This window comes from Bombus affinis, chromosome 8 (genome assembly GCF_024516045.1).
Source record: "Bombus affinis isolate iyBomAffi1 chromosome 8, iyBomAffi1.2, whole genome shotgun sequence".
NCBI classification, from domain to species: Eukaryota; Metazoa; Arthropoda; class Insecta; order Hymenoptera; family Apidae; genus Bombus; species Bombus affinis.
The window spans coordinates 2,459,202-2,478,153 of NC_066351.1; the positions used below are offsets into that span (position 1 = coordinate 2,459,202).

At 36.1% G+C, this 18,952-nt stretch overlaps 1 protein-coding gene across 3 annotated transcripts in view; it reads right to left on the reverse strand.

The window, feature by feature from the left end:
• Nucleotides 1-18,952, reverse strand: part of LOC126919391 (uncharacterized) — a 389,648-nt gene that overhangs the window by 2,551 nt on the left and 368,145 nt on the right. For all 3 annotated transcript variants that reach the window (XM_050728585.1, XM_050728582.1, XM_050728584.1), the window contains one exon: nt 13,604-13,714. In XM_050728585.1, coding sequence (XP_050584542.1) covers nt 13,614-13,714 — 101 coding nt within the window. In that variant the 3' untranslated portion in view covers nt 13,604-13,613. The remainder of the gene's footprint in view (nt 1-13,603; nt 13,715-18,952) is intronic.

Here is an 18,952-nt window from a genome sequence, read left to right on the forward strand (position 1 = left end):
GCAGTCTGGTATACATATTCAGCTCGAAGAGTGAACGTTCGCGGATTCCGTTTCGAGAATTCCGCTTCGCGTCAGGATCGTCGAATGCGTCGTTACTGATGCGGCTTGGATGAGCGATTCTGGAAATCTAATTATCAATTAAATTTTGAAGCATTAAAGGACTGCTCCCGAGTTATACTAATCATGAGAATGCGGATGCTTACGGTAATTTAGATTTTTTTACATATAATTGAAGAAATGAAATCTATTTGCAATGGATAGGAATTTGTTTTGTCATATGGATGTTATAATAATTAATTTACAGATTCTATAGTTAGAATTATTATCATAAATTTACTTACAATAAGAAAATTTAAAACACTAACTTTTCCCTATTACATAAATGGACCTGACCAGCGTAGTACACCAATCAATATTAAATTAATATTAAACCTTGAATCACGAGTACATGTTAATTACTACATAAATATTGTATGAATAAAAGTGCAGTTGAAAATAAACATTAACAGGGGCATTGCTAAAACGTCCTGGAAGATGATTAATAATTAGTATATTTAAAATACATAGATATACATACTTAAAATAAATGGAATACACTTAAATGTTACTATCGATGAATCTTAAAACTGTAGCAATCTCTAGTTATCACAATATGATAACGACGAATTTCAATTCGCAGAACCCCACGACCATAAAGTTCTTAATGAACACTATACTAATAACTCGAGGATATTGTATAGATATCAGGTTCCATGATCCAGAATTGTCAGTATCAGCTTTCAAGACCCGTGGCTCGTCGTTATCGTAAGCAAAAGCTCGTCATAATCGAAGATTCAGCAGAAATCACGTGATACGTGTATTAAATTACGTGTTACTGAACGTCTTATTAAAAAACACTATCCAGCAACGGATGTTTTCGAATACAATGACTAAATGACATTATATTAAACAGTATCGAGTTTCAAATAGATTGAATCGTGCACCGCAAAAATCGATATACCCAGCACTCTCGGCGCATCCAGTGCGCTCATTTATCACCATGTCACTATAGCGATCGCATAAATCAAACCAAAAGCGTGCAGCTCTGGTTGCACCTTCGAATCTTCGATGCACCGATTTTAAAACTCGAACGTGGCTCGTTCTGCCGATTCGATGTGGGACAAAACCAGGAGACAAAGGGCATTGTCTTCCTAACATTCGGAAAAATGATCCAATAAAATGATGATAAATCTTGATCCTCAGCGACTCAGCGCAAAACCAGAATATTCTTCTTCGTGTAGTTTCGTATTTGTTTTTGGTAAGACGATGAAAAATTGTTAAACAACTTTTGTTAATTGTGTTGAATGAGCAACTCACTGATTCACCAAGTGATAAATACGATCAAATCACTATGGCTAAATACATTAATCACTGGTCTCTCTCATTTAGGACTTAGTTTAGTTAGTCATCCTGTAACTGAGGGTCATAGCTATTTCCTCTTTACCAAAGTCACATATATAAGATGCTAATGGATATGTTAAATTTAAATTGATAATTTTGATAGATTGATACTAGAGAGTAGACTAGATTGTGAAACGTTAAAAAATACATTGAGTAGTTTAAAGCGGTATGGATTTCATGTTTCTCACTCGGATCCCAATTGTACGTGAACGTTAAATTGTTCGCAAACAATTCACGTTAAATTTCAAAAAGTGTCATTTGATTTTCAATGCGCTTGTCTACGTAGGAGCAACGCATGTATGAATATAAAAAAAGGCAAGGAGAACTCAATTTTTCACCGTTGACAGATCAAAATTTAGTTTCTTAAAAGAAGAGATTTACAAATGGATTTCCACGAACGAAGAAAGGATGGAGAATAGCGTTCATTTCTACAGAATCATCCTGTATACGGTGCAAGGCCAATCGACGCGTCGCATCGTTGCAAATTCTGCAAAAGCCGCCGCGTCGGCGTGCCACGATTGCAGGATTGACGAATCGAAAGCAAAACGGGAAAAACGAATAACAACGAGAGAAAATTGGAAATTCGGAGGTTCGTGCCGGAGGAAACCGGTGACGAGGATAAAGCGGCCTTGAACAATGGAGCGGCGTCGGTTATAACTCTTCTTGCAGTAGATTTATGACAGTTTGACGAGTGGCTGTCCAACTCACGCAATCATGCCACTCTTACGGATTTGCCGTAAACACTTTACATATTTACATTCCGTGCATGAAATGTTTCACGACTTTTTCTTATTTTTACACGTTTGTTGGATGATCAATCAAAATTTCAATAAATTTCTTTCACAATAATATTCTACAGTATCAAATGTACAGTAATGAATAATAATAACGGCAGTCTAGTAGTAGGAACGATACCTGATCAGCCAAAAGTACAGTCTTCATTAACTGTATACAAGGTGTTCCAGTTTTTTCCAGCAAAACTTATCACGATGTTCGATGGATACAAAGGAAATAGAAAAATAGAAAAAGATATTATATATCTAGAATAGAAAAATATTTTGATCTCCGATATCACTCTATTTCAGGTTATTGAACTTTTATATATAGATAACTAGAAAAAGAAATGTCAAAAAATATATTGATACGTGTAGTAAATTGATACATAGAATTTGTTGATTCTTTGAAACAAAGCAAAATAAATTCAATGTTCTATTCCTGTCAGTTGTGCAGTGATAGGAAAGCTGAATATCTAAAGCAGAGTATTAATAGGTAATGATTTCATTGATTTGAAATGGATCTTTTTTTTTACAGCATAGTGGTGTTTCTATTTACCTGTTTCTATTCACCACTGTTTCCCAAAATCATGTATTTCGTATTTATACATGGTGAAGAAATAGTTTAATCGCCCGATGAAGAACACCGGGTAACACTGTAACACATGGTAAATTCGGTAAAATACACGGTTTTTAATATGACAGCTGAAAGGCTATGTCGTTCTAGAATTTCATCAGGCTTGTCAAGTTTTCATCTCACCAAATTGTTACGAATTGTTATGAATTCAACTCTTTAATTGAGTTTGGCGATCGATATCGCCAATATAGTCGCGTTCCTTTTTACCTCGTCAAAATGAACAATTTTTACGTAGAGCGAAGGCAAAGCTTAAAAATATTGTGTCTACGTTGAAAAAGGTTATGTGTATGAGAGAGTCGAAATTGGGTTGGAGAATCGGTAAAATTAGAACACCCAATACATATCCACTTTTGTTGAGATTACAAGGATTCAAGAAAAAAAATATGCAATACCAAAATATTGCTTAAAGTAGAAAATATAATGATTTACATTTCTATAAATCATGTTAGATGATCTTTGATGATTTCCTAAATGTAATTTTAAGTAAGTACATAGTGTCCTAATTAATATCAAGACGAGTTCAACGATCGAATATCTTATGAAATAAAATAGGTAATCATCGATTTTTCACCCGTCTCACCACAATTTCGATGGTTTTTGAATATGTAGTAAAAATCAATATTTTGAACAATCTTTTTTTATATACATAACCTCTGCATGGTCTCAGTTTCTAAGATATTCGTAAAAATTGTTGATGTCAATTAATTCAAATATAAGAAGAAGATATACTACTAATATCTCTATCTGTGAAGTTACAAATATAGCTAACGTGTTTGTCGCCCCACCCAATCTCCGTTTACATACATATGAACTACGAATAAAAAATAAGAATTAGGTTTAGATTAGGTGTTATATTATCGGACCGCCTTGCAGTAATCAGACTGATATGGATGCACAATTATAGGCAGAATTTACTGTAATGGTACCGACGATTCATTGGGAATATCTCGGAAACTAAGGTCGAGCGGCGATTTCATATATAGGAAAAATTTGTTCTAAACATTGATCTCTGCGATATATTCAAAAATCACCGAAATCGGTGACGTAGACGAGATATCGATATTTACCATTATTGCATTGTGTGAAACATGAAAGCCAACGTCTATCCTGGTAAAAATTAAGAAGACGGTCAAAGTTTACCCATAATCACAATATTGATTAAAGAGGATGATCGATTGTTCAATGAATTATTGGATGCGTTGGAACGATTATTCTAATAATATTTAAAATTACATATATGATATATTCTAGTTATATCGCGATATCATGTATGTAGTAATATCGTAAATAAAGAACTTTTCCTTTGAACGAAAATTCCCTATTTCTCATTATTATAATTACAACGATAATAATAAATAGCACCTATAATAAAAGAGATGAAATATTTGCTCTTGAAATTTTTAGCCTATGCTGCGCGTCTCTATGTTGAAGGACTCTACAAATTGCATGGGAATATAAAACCACCCGCCGGCTATGTTTTGTTTATACTTTCGTTTTGGAACGTGATAAATCGGTCGGAGAGGAAGATACGCGGCCGGGCAACGCAGTTACAGAATTAATGAGTCCGATGAATGTGCTTGGTTGTTCCATCGATTCTCCATTTGCGGTCACTTTTTTGGACATCAGCCAGCGATCGAGCATTGGAAGCGGTTGGCGGCGTGGAAAAAGGAGACCGACACGTTCGAACGCGTGTGAAAAAACAGCGCGGTTCTGTTCGTTAAGCCGACCAATCCGTTTATCCATGCCTTTCGTCAAATTAATCGCGATCCTAGCTTCGCGACAGTCGATTAATTACCTTCACAATAGCATCACAACCGATACCAGAAGGTGTGATAACTGTGACATAGAATGCGCTGAATCGACTGTTGTATAAATCTCTACACAACGTTTTGTGTACGGGAATTCGAATCTGTTTGTACTTTAACGTTAACACATTCACGATTGATTATTTGACGAAAATTCTAATGTAGAAAGAGACCTTTGCAAATAAATGAAGAACAAAAATTTGAAAAGCTTGCTTTCAAATATGTTATTACTTCATATAGCTTATACGTAATTATTAATTCAAGTAAATGTAAGAAATTTTCTTTTCCTTAGAAGTAATATCTAATAATAAACATCATCGAGGAAACAAACAAGTTTCGTTTATCAAATTTGTATAACATGTAGCAACCTCCTGACAGAAATTTCATGTATTCACTTCGTCTCCTCACTTTCTCAATTCACTAGTCTCTCGCCAGAAATAGATTATATTTCCGACTGATTTTACGATTTCGTTATATCGTTTTATCGTATTTTGACTATTTTTAATTTATAAATTAAGTTTCATTGTTGCATAGATAAATAATACTAATATGTTGATTATCTTAATACAAAGAAATTATTAACCAATACGAGTTTGCAACAAAGTGACAAGGTGACATTTCGATATCCGATATTTGTTCTATTATTTGTTCCTTTTAAACCTCTAGCAAATGGTGGGGTAAAGGTCCAAGGAGAACAACAATTCGCGGTAGCAGCCATTAAAAGAGAAGCACGATGAACGAAGCGAGCGTGGAACGGCACGGTTCGATCGTTATTTCGCGATAGTAAAACAGTGGCTCGTTATTCTGACTTCGTTCGTCATTCGGACGATACTGGCAAAGCGGCTTGTCCAGCTGCACGAAATGGTTACCGAAGAATGGATAATGAAACCTTCGATCAAACGGAAACTAATTTCTATTTATTTGCGTCGAAACGCTCTCGAGAGTTTCGAAGCATCGAACGATCCTATCCGTCTCTTTATAGCATCGTAGCAAGACGAGAGAGAGAGAGAGAGGAGAGAGAGAGAGAGGAGAGAGAGGCGAGGAGAGAGAGAGGAGAGAGAGAGAGAGAGAGAGAGAGAGAGAGACGAGAGAGAGGAGAGAGAGAGAGAGGAGAGAGAGGAGAGAGAGAGAGAGAGAGAGAGAGACGAGAGAGAGAGAGAGAAGACGAAGAGGAGAGAGAAAGAGAGGACAAAAAGAAAAGAGAGAACGTAATTCCCTGAAAAGAATAACGGAGAAAGGGAGACTTTAATCTTCTGCAAATTCTCGTCCCGCCATAACTTCATTTACCCTCTCGTTTAACGCATCCTGGTTCGTTCCTGTTGAAGAGCAAAAATTACTGTCACGGAAAACATTCTAATTTCTCGTTATATATTTTAGACGCGCGACTAGAGAAGTAAGTTCCCTTCAAGACACGTAATTTCCCATTCCAGTGTTGTGCTAAACCTACCGACTGAATAGTAACACGTGCTTGTTCCTTCTGAAGAAATAAAAAAAAGAGAGAAAGCAGAGCTCGAGGTTGTAGTTTAATTAAGTTTAAGCACTTAGGAAAGCGCTGTAAATTTCGTGTCTGTTGAATTAAAGACGTCTCGGCGTAGACCAATGGTGGGGAAACAATTTATTGTACAGTAGGAGAAAAAACTGTATGATCTAAGAGATTTGGTGAAAACATTTACGACACAAGGAATTTCGTGACTTTAAAGATAAAGTTTCTAAAAGGGACTGTTCCCCTTTTAATTTGGAAAGTTTTAAAATATCATATGCTGTTTGTGATAGGCAGCCATTGTTTTAGAACGAAATTTGGTATTCACACTTCTGAATACCTTCACACAATATTCGAAGAGAAAACTTCTATGTGACGGAATTTTTGATGGAATCTTGATCGGAATGAAATGAGAAAAGGACAGAAAGAAGCAGAAATAAGAAGAGTAATGCGCCCTTTGTTAGTTACATAAATATGATGTCTTTGATCCATTTCTTGTACGTCTTTTCTCAATTGTTATCTAAAAGTAAATCTTTTTATCACAAAATAATAAAAATAAATATCACAATAACTAGAATAAATACTAATAAAAAATCAATCTATCAATCATGTAAGAATTTTTCTCTGTTATTTGCTCTGTTGATGTAATGATAGAACCATTCGTAGTAACGATACTCTAATTATTGTCGGCTAATCCTAATTATGTTGAAAGTTGAGTATAAATTGACGATTGAAGCAGAGACTGAAAACTCGACTCGAAAGTTGGACAGTGGCTTTTAACGTGGTTATAAAACGGTTATAAGACGAGAAAGGAACGACGGTGAATGGCAGCGTACATTAGCTGTAACCCCGTTTTCTACAGACGATTCCTCACACTCGCGATAAAGGGCGAGGAATGGATCTGTCAATTAGCGTGAGGCGAAGTGCCAATTACCCCCTGGAAAAGTGTGCAAAGCGGATTCCTCATTAAATTCTGTGGCTGGCTATCTTTGCTATCTACTGTCTACTGCATCGAAAAAGATCAGGAGCTTCACGACTTGTAAAGGAACATAACTGCGGAAAAGTGGAATTTTTTGAAGCACAATATGAAGACATTGCACATATTTTATATTTATAATATTCAGAATAGAAAATTGAAACTGCAGTTAAAGTTCACAGTTAAAGTGTATACATTTTATTATAATTACAACTTGTCTTTATTAAATAAGAATTATAAATGTCATGAGTAAAATTCAATGTTACGAGGCAAGTGTTAAATAAAGTTCTTTTCTAAATGGAGCTCGAAGGATCAACGATTTTTAAAGACTGATGGCAAACCCTGAAAATTTATTGATTTTGTTTTAAACTCTGTTCGTTCCAGATAACGCAATCCGTTTCGCAATTGGATTAAACGATGAATCACAGCTATTAAACTGTTTACATTACGGATCACCGTTCTTCCATGTTCCTTCGTTCCTGTTCCAAGCGCGCGATAATGCGAAGAGAAAATATTAAGCCGGGATACGTTTCTTAATCTTGTTAGTTACGGCATTGTTAATCGGACTACAATCGCGCTAGTTCACAAACATTAAGAAGAAACTGTGCAACAGAATGTTCTAAATCTCTATTTCCTGACGCTTTACTCTACATATTCCTTTGAAATATGTATTATGTACTAGGACACGAAAGGAAATATAACAAAGGTTCCTTGTTTCTCTCAAAAACGGGACACAAAACACAGGAAGATACAATAAGATGCAAAAAACAAAGAAATATTATGTACTTTAAATTTCGAGCACTTACAAAGTCAAATAAATATTTCTTCTTGAACCTTGCAACATTTTTTGGATCACCCTTCATTCAATCGTGTCGTTTCATCTCTCAAAATTTTCAAAGTTTATAATTGAAAAATAGACAAGACACAATAAGATGCAAGAAACAAAGAAATATTACGTACTTTAAATTTCGAGCACTTACAAAGTGAAATAAGAATTTCTTCTTCGTTACTTGAACCCTGTAACATTTTTTGGATCACCCTTCATTCAATCGTGTCGTTTCATCTTTCAAAATTTTCAAAGTTTATAATTGAAAAATAGATTGTTATTAATACGTATATCAATTTTATACCACAACTTCAATCAACACATTCGTTTACAGCATCACATACGTATGGCGTTTCAGGATCAATTTACATTTGATTCTAACCCAGACAGTTTTCTAAGTTGTGAAATAAATAAACGTATGCGTAAGAAGATAAATCTCAAGTAGTTATTATAGTAGACACGCGTATATTTTAATAGATTACAAATATTATACAAAAGTGCAAAAAATAAAATTTGATCTCTGGTGGACACTTTGTTCCAATTCTTTATGGCAGCGAACGTATGAAAGTATTAAAAGCCTTATTTTTAAAATTCGAACGAGATTGTAGTATAGATTTGCAAAAACGGGAGCAGAGTTAATGATTTGCAGTTTATTGTACTCTGATGAACATTATCGATATCGATGTACAGAGCGCGATACGGAACATGGATCGTCATTGGGCGAGGGGCGCGACAGTTCGCGATGAGAGATGAACGGATGCGACGTCATTGGTGCTCGCTCGCGGTGATCTATGGTAACTGATAATGAAAGCACGGAAGGTGAGATACGGCTGGTCGCAGGCTGTGTTGCATAAGCTACAGTTTCCGCGGAACCCGTCACATGGCTCCCCAGTTTCCTTCTCCCGTCCTCTGAAACTATATCCGCGAAATACTGTGGAATCCCTTGATAAAACCTTGAACTACGAATATCGGTTAATTCATCGACCGTATCGACGTTCGATACGAAACAAATGTGTGTATGAGACGAGATTGAAATTGTGACGCGTGGGGATCCGGAATCTTCCAAACGGAACCGAGAAATATATCATACGCTACATAGAGCATAGAATAACGAACTACGACTGCAGGCTACCGGTTGCATTCGATCGTTTTCTGCTCCGTTCGCGAGTTTATGAGAAATCAGGGGCAATTTCCGGTTACCGTTTTTAAACACAGGACACACCGCCATGTGTCGTCTTGCTGCGCTGTTGTCATAATTTGTCTCCTTAAAGTTTAAATGTGAAATTCTGGAGAGGATCGTGTCTTTTATGGTTCTAGGATTTTGTTAACACATTGCGTACAGCGCTCTGCGCACTTAACGCGCTTCCAGGGCCCGCACATTTTTGAACGCACCAGAAGCATGCTTGGCAAGCAAAAGGATGCATATATGCACATTTTTAATTTGCATTTGGTATTATATTTTTTATTCAGTCTTCTATGTCTAATTTCATCGCTTAATTCAAGAATATTGCTGTTATTACTGAATTCATTTCCGTCGCAAGAGTTGTTTGGTGCATCAGATAAATCATCAAACAACAATTCACTTTGGCTTTCATTTTCTTTACATCTATGTGTCATTTTGCTACTTTTATAGAATTAGGGCCTATTTCATAAAGTAATTTTTATTATAAATTATCAGTAAGAGATTGAAAATGCAAATGATTTTGAAAAAGCTGTTTCCTTACAAATTAAAACACGAACTTTGAAATAACAAAATGTACAACAATAAAACAATGTATAAGGTACGGTAGACGATCGGCACAGATCTGCCGATGTACTGGCTATACTGACTGATTGTTTTTACATGCTAGGAATGTCAACATTCAGTTGTTTTACTAATTATTTGTCACATAAATGCGCAAGGCTACATTGCCCTGGTAACGTAACAAAAACATTTGTTTCTGGTTACTTAAGTCATCGATTCAGTCGAAAAAACATGAAAACAAGAGATCTCGTGACCCGGCTACAATGTTCGGCTTGCTAAAAACAAGATATTTCATGACCCGTACACAAAGTGTTAATAAAGAAAATTTAAGAATACTGCGAAATTTGGTAATATGTTTTTGTTAATGAAATTAAATGCTATTGTGGAAATAAGTGGTACAATCTATTCATTTCACGCGTGTTAAATTATTTATTCTTTATCTTAAGGACTTTATCTTAAGGATTTAATATACAATAAAGCGATTTGACAGTATTTTTGTTATTTTTGCTAAATGATGGATAATTAGCAGAATTAATGATGGATAATAAGCAGAACATCCTTAAATATATTTATATATTTCAATAGACAGTCATCAGTAAAATTGATATAACAAAATTTATCTCTTTCTTTTTCCTGAAACACCTTCGAAAGTTCATCATTTAGTCTTCCACAATTTCATCCGTTGCATTGGTTAGACTTCTAGTTATTCCCGGTTATTAACGATCATCGATTAATTTATTAATGCTAAACGACGCATGATAAAACGGCGTTCACGCGGACATTTCACAGCCAACCCTTTCATTCTATTTATTCCAGTAGCTCACGGAGTGATGAAACGTAAATCGTGTAAAATCCAATTAAATAGATTTGATTTCCATGATCGAGGCCAACCGTTTAAATCGTAGTAAATCTCTCTCTCTCTCTCTCCCTCTTTCTTTCTCTCGCTGTACCTTGCAATATTTTACTCTATATCGACTGGTGGAAGCAAACGACGAAATCGATTTCCATCTACAGCGAAGAAACGGACGTTTCGCTTTTGTTAACGAAACTCAAGCGAAGCGAAGCGAGGAGTTTACCCGAGAAACACCGATCACCGATTATTTATTATTAATCTGACGAAACTGAGGGATTCTGCGAATTTCCAGAAAGTTTCTAGGAAAATACTGGCATTCTTGTAAATTTTAATCGAGGGGATTGAATTAGTTAACGATGTGGATAACCGTGGCCATCGAGGTCCAGAAACTCGTCGAAAGTTATCGAAATGAAGATGGACGAGCTTAACTTGTTGTTTTCTATATCAAGACGCGTGTATCTTCTGATGCATTATGAAAAATGTTTCAAGACGAAAAAATTTCTTAGTTGCTGAAATACGAAACGAAATGTTAACTTGTTAGTTGAAGAACACGAATTCATTCGCATTCTCAGTCTCTTGAATAATAAATTCTAGTAATAATTTCTTTATCTAGTTGTAATTCTATTATTAAGAGAAACAATTATTTATAATAACTTCGTTTTATTAATTATTAAAAGATAATAAAAAAAGAACATTTTTAAAAACAGAAATTTCCATCAATTTCTTTGTTTAGGGCTAATAATTTTACTAAAGAAAACAGATATTTTTAAAGAAAAACCAATTTTAATTAAATCGATTCTAATGCTTGCTAATGTAAGTATGATATAATTTAGTTATCTCTGTGTAAGTTGATCTAACCAACCAAAATTATTATACTTTATCAGTTATTAATTTACAAGAGTTTCAATATAAAGAACCTGATTAATCGGTTAGGCGACACGAATCAGGTGGAAATCGATCAATTTGCTTCTCGTTAAACCATGAACATACAGATATTTTCACGTGAAACCCCTGGAAATTGAGGCAGATTTAGCTAGAGAAACTTGACGCAACTTTCTTTCGAGCCGATGAACTATCGAGTTGCGCATCTGAAAACTCGTCTGCAACTCGGATTGCGGAAACATCCAGCGAAAAAAGAAGAAATAAATGACGTGGCTAAGGAAAAAAGAGGCAGACTGATATAAAGAGTTCGGCAGAAAAGAAAATACTTTGATACAGGGAACTTCGTGAAGTAGAAATTGAATCAAAACGCGAGTGAAACGAAAAAAAACGATCGGCGAAGGAAAAAGAAAACCAAAATGAAGAGGAATCATAGCGTCGAGAGGAAATTTAAAGAAGAACAAAGCGGAAAATCCGACGTGTTAAAGATAAAGAGCAAGCGGCGCATGGAACAGAAGGAACAGACAAACCGAAAAGGAAGATCATAAAACAGAGGAAAGTGGGAATGACGGGATAGAATGAGAAAAAAGGGGAAAGATTTGGGATGAGATAAAAAGAGAGCAAAGTGAAGAAACGGAAACAGAGAGTTACGAAGGGAGCACTAAATCCCAGGACCAGGAAAAGCGCACCGGGCAAAAAAGCCAAAGGGAAAATAAAGGACAGAGAAAGCGAGCAAGGTGGAGGAAAGTTGACAGAAATGAAGGAAGAAAGCCTTGGTGGAATGCTACCAAACGGCTCCCAATCGCAAACAAACCTACTCATTTCGTGAAAAGAAGGGAATGAAAAAAGAAGAGCGAGCAGAGCCTGCGAAAACAGAGTAGCCATACACCAGTGACAAAAAAGAAACTAAAAGAAATAAAACAGTTGGTGAAAAAAGCGGAGACACACAAAAGAGTTCTATTAGACTAAAAATAACGAACGAAAGATACAAATATCGAAGAGAAGTCAAGAGACACGATTGCGGATTGGATACACAAAATTCGAAGGCGGATCGTAACAATTCTAGAATCGCTATTGGCTGGGTTCGCCGAACGATTTAAGCGACACGCTGAAGTATTAATAAATATGCGAATAGACAAACTTCTCGGTAGCAATCGTATAGACAACGAGGAACGTGATAATAACCATAATAATAACGTGATAATAATCGTCGTAATAACCATGATTGGCAAAGACGGTTTTATACAATTGCAGAGGTTGTTGCTATGCAGTTTCCATAGAAACATTCGCGCGGATTCAAAACAAGACCGTATCATCGGATCTCTACAGTGAAACGAGAGAATCTAGGGTTAAATCTTTCTTCTAGTTTTCGTGAAACGACACGACGAAGGTTCAAATTGGAATTGTAGCCCAGCTTCCATGGTAAGCGTTTCGCTTTTCGAGCCGATCGATTCTCCAGGACGAGTTGTTCAGGCCGTTTTACGATCGTTTCGCCGGATTAGGTGGGTTTGATAACGTATTTATGTGATAAGAGAGGTTAGATTAGTGTCCCTAGAATAAGCTTCGAAACTGGAGCTTTTAAGGCTCGAGTAATAAAGCTGTCATAAAAGTTTAAAGTCTTCAATGTTTAAGGCTGTAATATCAAAAGCTCTTGTTGTCTAACTTATTGTCTATGCATGTAGTAATTGCGGATAAGAAGAGTGATTCAAAAGAAATTATATGCAGACTTTGTTGCATTCGATAAGAAAATTGAAGTATTACTTTTATATGATGTATGATATATTACTCGTCGATTTTATATGGTATATTATTCATCAAAGAAATGTACGTAAAAATCAACTAAAAATCGAAGAGACAAGTTACCACAATCTTTTCAGAATATTGCAAATGAATAATTTAAATTATTAGTTAAAGTTTTAAAACCTGGTAATTTAATTACAAAAAAAAGTTAGACCAATCAATGATCATGAATCAAAGATACAGAAATACTATTAATTTTTTACACTAACCTCAAAAGCTTTAAGAATCGTAACGTTTGAGCTTTATATGGCGTTAGTTTAAAAATCTTAACCTTTAACGTTGAGCTTTAAAGCTTCAAAACTCCTAACTATCGTTATACAAGGATCAGGACATGTTGGAACGATGCACAGTAAGGTTTCAACGGGATCGTTTCAGTGATAATTGACTCACCTTAGTATTGTCATCTGGAAAAAACGTAACTCATCGTTAAGTGAATTAGCCACAGGTTGAGGAACGCCCTGGAGACTCCGTTACCGTCGTGCACCGCGGCTGGTAACTCCCCTGGAACCAAAAGAGAAAAGAAATTGAATTAAGTAACGCTGCTGACTGCATTTTGCTCGTTCGTTTCAGTTGCACACATGCGAGCGATAGTCTCGAGGAATGAACTTAATGTACTCTTTAGTTAACTTGTCTTTTCCTCTTATTTTCTTTCCTATCGAGAGAAGATACAAAACTAAAGCCACAGTTTTCTCAGTCGTCACATCGATCTGTCCATCTTCTACAATCTTGTTAAATTTTCTGGTTTCTGTTATACACATTTTATAAACATATTATACGTACTGTACGAAACTTTTAAAAATTTGATTAACGCAGTGAGGCGTAGGACGTAAAACGTGCCAAACGAATACTCGGCGTTTTATTCGACGGCGGTGACTCCCGACACGCGACTCTTACTGACGATTGCTTACTGATAACTGAACTGCTAATCCACTTTCTTCCTTTGTCATCTTTCGACATCCCCACTACGCTCGTCTTCGTAACCGTCCGTGATTGCGGCTACGTACGCCTTCTACCGAGTATTTGGCGAAGGACCATAGGGATATCGATGGCTCATTAGGCCTGTCGGCAGTTACGCTTTATCGCGGCCTTGTTTATGTTTCGTCGGTCTCACATAAACAGTCTTTTAGCGATGCTATGCTATATACCGAAGAAACCGTTGGAAAGAGAATTGTTCTTTGTGCCGTGTTCTTTGTGTGTGTTTCTAATGCCGCTACGGCAGTAATGAAACATGACTCATCGTAATCGCATTGTGATTATGTTGACAAAATTTGAATTCGATTCAAAAGTATATATATAAAAGATACAAAACATTTATTGTAAACATATACTTAGTAAAAAATAATTGCATAGCATACGTCACTCAGGAGACACAAAAAATTACGAAATTGACAGATCACCGGTGATCTCTTCGCGTCGCAGTTCGAACGTTTCACAAATAAGGTAAAGAATTGAACTTTAGATATAGTAGTAAAATTTATTGTACGAATGCAACAGAGTGACAATTCAGAGTGTTATAGCAAAAAGGTATTAAGCGCTGATTTGGGAGGATTCTTATATTGAGGTTTTAGTCCCTCTGGAGAGGTTATCGTCGGGTGTATATCAGAGGCGGCTATTCCGTTACTATCTGGTTACTGTTTCGATAGCTGTGGCATACAGGATAAATATCCTGCACAAATTTGTGTACCCTATTACTGCTTCTGAGCATGTGACACATAAATAGTGGTCTCACACACAGAATTAATACTGTGACATACTAACATAATGATAATTCATTGATCAAATATTTTAGTGATCTGTACAAACATTTATACTTACTGAATGAATATTTCGTAATTTCTATATATACATTATCTGATTATTTAAAAATTTGTTTAATATAATGATGATAGTCGCATCTCACTACAATGCTAATTAAATTTCAGAATAATTCGTATAACACATATAATACCTTCATAAAAAGTTTTTATAATCGCTGAAAACTTTCGTGAGCTACTGTATGAAAAATGGCTCTTGCTCATGATTCACGCGAGTCTTTCATTTAAAATTTTCCATTATACCTGTTGAAACGCCGGAAGAAATTATCCATTATCAGCGACTATAATAACGTCACGAGAGTCCTCAACGGCTAATGCTTCTGTCGGTTTCACAAAGTTGTCGATAAATTAATCAATATCAAAAATCTTCTGTAAAAAATCTCGTGGCGAAACGTTTTCATCGCGTTGAACCTTGCAATATCATGCTATAAATCTACAAGTATCATTGGTTCGTCGGCGTTACCCGAAGCCTATCGATCGCCAAGTCGTCCATACGAATTCCCAACGACGCCTGGTGTCGCGAGAACGATCAATCGACTCGGCTCTTCGTTGCGGAAAGCTGCGATATCATGAACTCGCGTAAATCACGTGGTTGAATATATTTTATTCTTCCGCGTAACCAACGGCAGAGATTGTAAAATGTTGGCTGGTGCACGCGAGAGTGCTCGTGCGAGCGCGTGCGCGTTTCTGCTCGTGCCGTCGACAAGAACACATTTGTCATTTCATTAATGGTTGTTCCCCGTCTATAGGTTTTCTGTCAGACACAGCCCGCCGCAGCTTGACATATTTTGGTGGCGGCCGTTTAATCGCTCCTCGACCAAGTTACGTTTCCTGGATAATAGTTCGAAGCTCCGGGCTTTCATGAAATTAGGCGCTTCTTATTAATGGATCTCGCATCATGAGCCTATCTGAGCTTTCTCTATCTCTCTCGTTTTGGTACTTGTTTGGCCTTTCTTCTTGGTCTCGATCGTTCAACGGGAAATGCCGTGTGCAACTCTGCGACAACTTAGATTTCCGTTTCGAGGCTGAAGTTCTTGTGTTATTAGACTTGAACATTAGAGTGAAATACAGAAGGGTGGTTTATCGAGAATTTTCTTCTAGTTGAATCCATTACGTAGTTAATTATTTTTAGCAGTAAGGATGAGTTTGTATTTTCTTTTCGAACGAGGACGGATTTATATATCTATTTTCTTTCGTACAATCATGGAGATCGATTATCAAGGATTCTCCTAATGTCGCTATTTAACACAAGGACATTGCCGTTGATCACACCACAGATCACTCATTGCCGTTCTCAGTTTACATATATGGAGATACTATGGAGATTTCTTCGATGATTAAACCGCGTTTAGGCACATATTGAAGAAGGCAATCTATTGATGACAGATAGTACATATCAATATATATTATCGTTCCAACGTGATTATCGATTAATTCATGGACTTAATTATCGAGAGAATCACCTTGTGCAACACCATGAGTCGAAGGAAATGTTCGAGACCAAATCATCATTCATGTACCAATTTTGGCCATCTAGATTGTACCAGAGTTTTGTTTCGAGATTCTGTGAAAAATATGAGACTTTCATTACCTTCCTCCGGTTTATTCGGGATATATCGTCAAGAAGCTGCTAGTCCAGAGGTATTTACGAGAAAATTCTACATTCCATGATGCGCATTACGATTCACGGAAATGCTTAATTCATAATAATGGGGATGGATGAAACTCCCGGCGGGAAAGGAATCTCAGCGGCAGATTGAAATGGAACTTAATCTCCGGATATCCGGGAACCGAGAGTTCCGGATAGAAAAGTAGCCAACCAGATTGGGGAGTTTTCGAAGCTACCGAAGATTGTCGATCATTCAAGTACCTTGGAAGATCAGCCTTCTTCCGGTCTGCAAAGAGTGTCTAATAGAAAACGTGCTTTCTTGACCATCCGCGTTCTTTGAGGTGAATACCAAAGTGCAAGAGCCGGCTTAAAACTATTCAGTGTCGCTTAGTAGTTATTTAAAGTTATTTCAATGTTAATCAAAGGGAATATCGTATTATTAGGTCGCCCAGAAAGTTCGTTTCGATTTTTAGGGAATTTGATCGAAATGAAAGATCATATGGGAAAGTTTTTCGCCGAAAATCCTGGAAGAATGGAATCAAGACAAAGGTTGTAAAATAAAATGGCACCTATATAATTCAATAAAAGTATATCGAATCGAAATATAAATCTGAATGGACTTTCCGGACGAGCTAATATAATAGGATTAATCAACAATTGTTTGAGGACCGTTTGAAGAGTACTCAAAGCTATTCAAGATCATTTTAAAATCATTTGATGCGCATTCAAGTGTAGTAAATATTTTTCCATTCAAATTATGTAAAATTAATTCAATTGAATCCGATAGATGAAGACCTTTTTTAGTCCATTTTTTAATTATCTATATCTCATTGAAGTTTTCTTGTCACTTTCATGATACACAGTTATTTAAACGTTTATTAGATTATACAATATATATATCAAGTTGTTTGAAGGTATTTTAAAAATTAGTTCTAGACGATATGAACAAGATCTCACATAGTCATTTTATGTTTGTCTTCGGTTTACATTATATTTCTTTCCACTGAGCACGGTATCGTTCTTCATTTCGTTTTCTGTCTGGAATTTTTCATTTCAGTACCTTCACGCATCTAACGTGTCTCTACACCATTTCATCAGAACCAACTTCGATTCCTCTCGCGCGTTCTCAACATACCATCTTCGAGTTTCTCTCTGGAATTCTTTCTACCAACGTTTCATTGGCCGACCACTTTGATCTTTCAATTTTCACCCATCTCCGTCTGTCTTCAGAGTTTGAGATTTATCTGTTCGATTTATATTTGTTCTACCCCACTTTGCCCAACGATCCTCCTCCATTTTAGTTTCTGCATCTCACACTTCTCTCGTTTTCCTTTGGCGTTCCACGTGCAACCTCTTTCTTTCCCTCGTCTTAGGGTTGAACGCCCCCTTTTCCAGCCCATTGATCCTTTCTCTTCCAGCTCGTTCCTTTTTAAATCTGTCACTTCGATCCTCTACCCCTTTCAACCCTTTCAATTTCATCCGACAGCTTTAATTCAAAGTAATAAAACCAACTGCTGTTTCGCTGCTTTCAACTTGTCTCTAGAGAGTGTTCTACACAATTGATGCAAGTCATATGGTTTCGTGGTATTGTCATTAAACGTTTTACGAAACTCGTAAAATTTTCTCGTTTAAAAAGAGCTATATAGATAGATATTTTTATAAACTTAAAGTTAAAATGTTTCCCGAAATAATCAATCTTCTACCTCCATAGCGCTATACTGTTCACTGGGTGATTTCTAATCACATACTAGTATTAGTAAATACATACTACTCTATTAGTTGATTACTCTAATAAAACGAATTAATCTTTTCAAATAAATTTTACAGGTTGTAAATTATCTGATTTTTCTATTTGATAAAAAAATTACAAAATCGTAAAAAGATCCATAATGTATAACTTGTATTTTGTCAATTTACTAAAGTCACCAAGATGATCCCAGTTAGTCACTATTCGAAGCTATTTAATTGTGTCTAGGGAAATATTATATTTTTCTATCTTTTATCGGTTTAGAGCTATATGTATAATGTTTACGAAGCTATATTGGCTCAGTTGCGTGGTACACTTTGTATATATGTCGGAGATGAAAGGACATCGGGGCCTTTCTTTTGGAATTTTTGGGAAGATTCCCAATACTTTAGTCTAGACTATTTATTGTAGTTGTACTTAAATAACACAACTTAGAAGTAGTTGTTTATGATTCAATCCGATTATGTTTACCCGAGATCTGTTACAATGGGCTCGAGGTGACACAACTGGTTGCTGAACGTAAGCACGGTCACGGGATGGACGTTTTTACCTAACAGAAGTATAGAGTA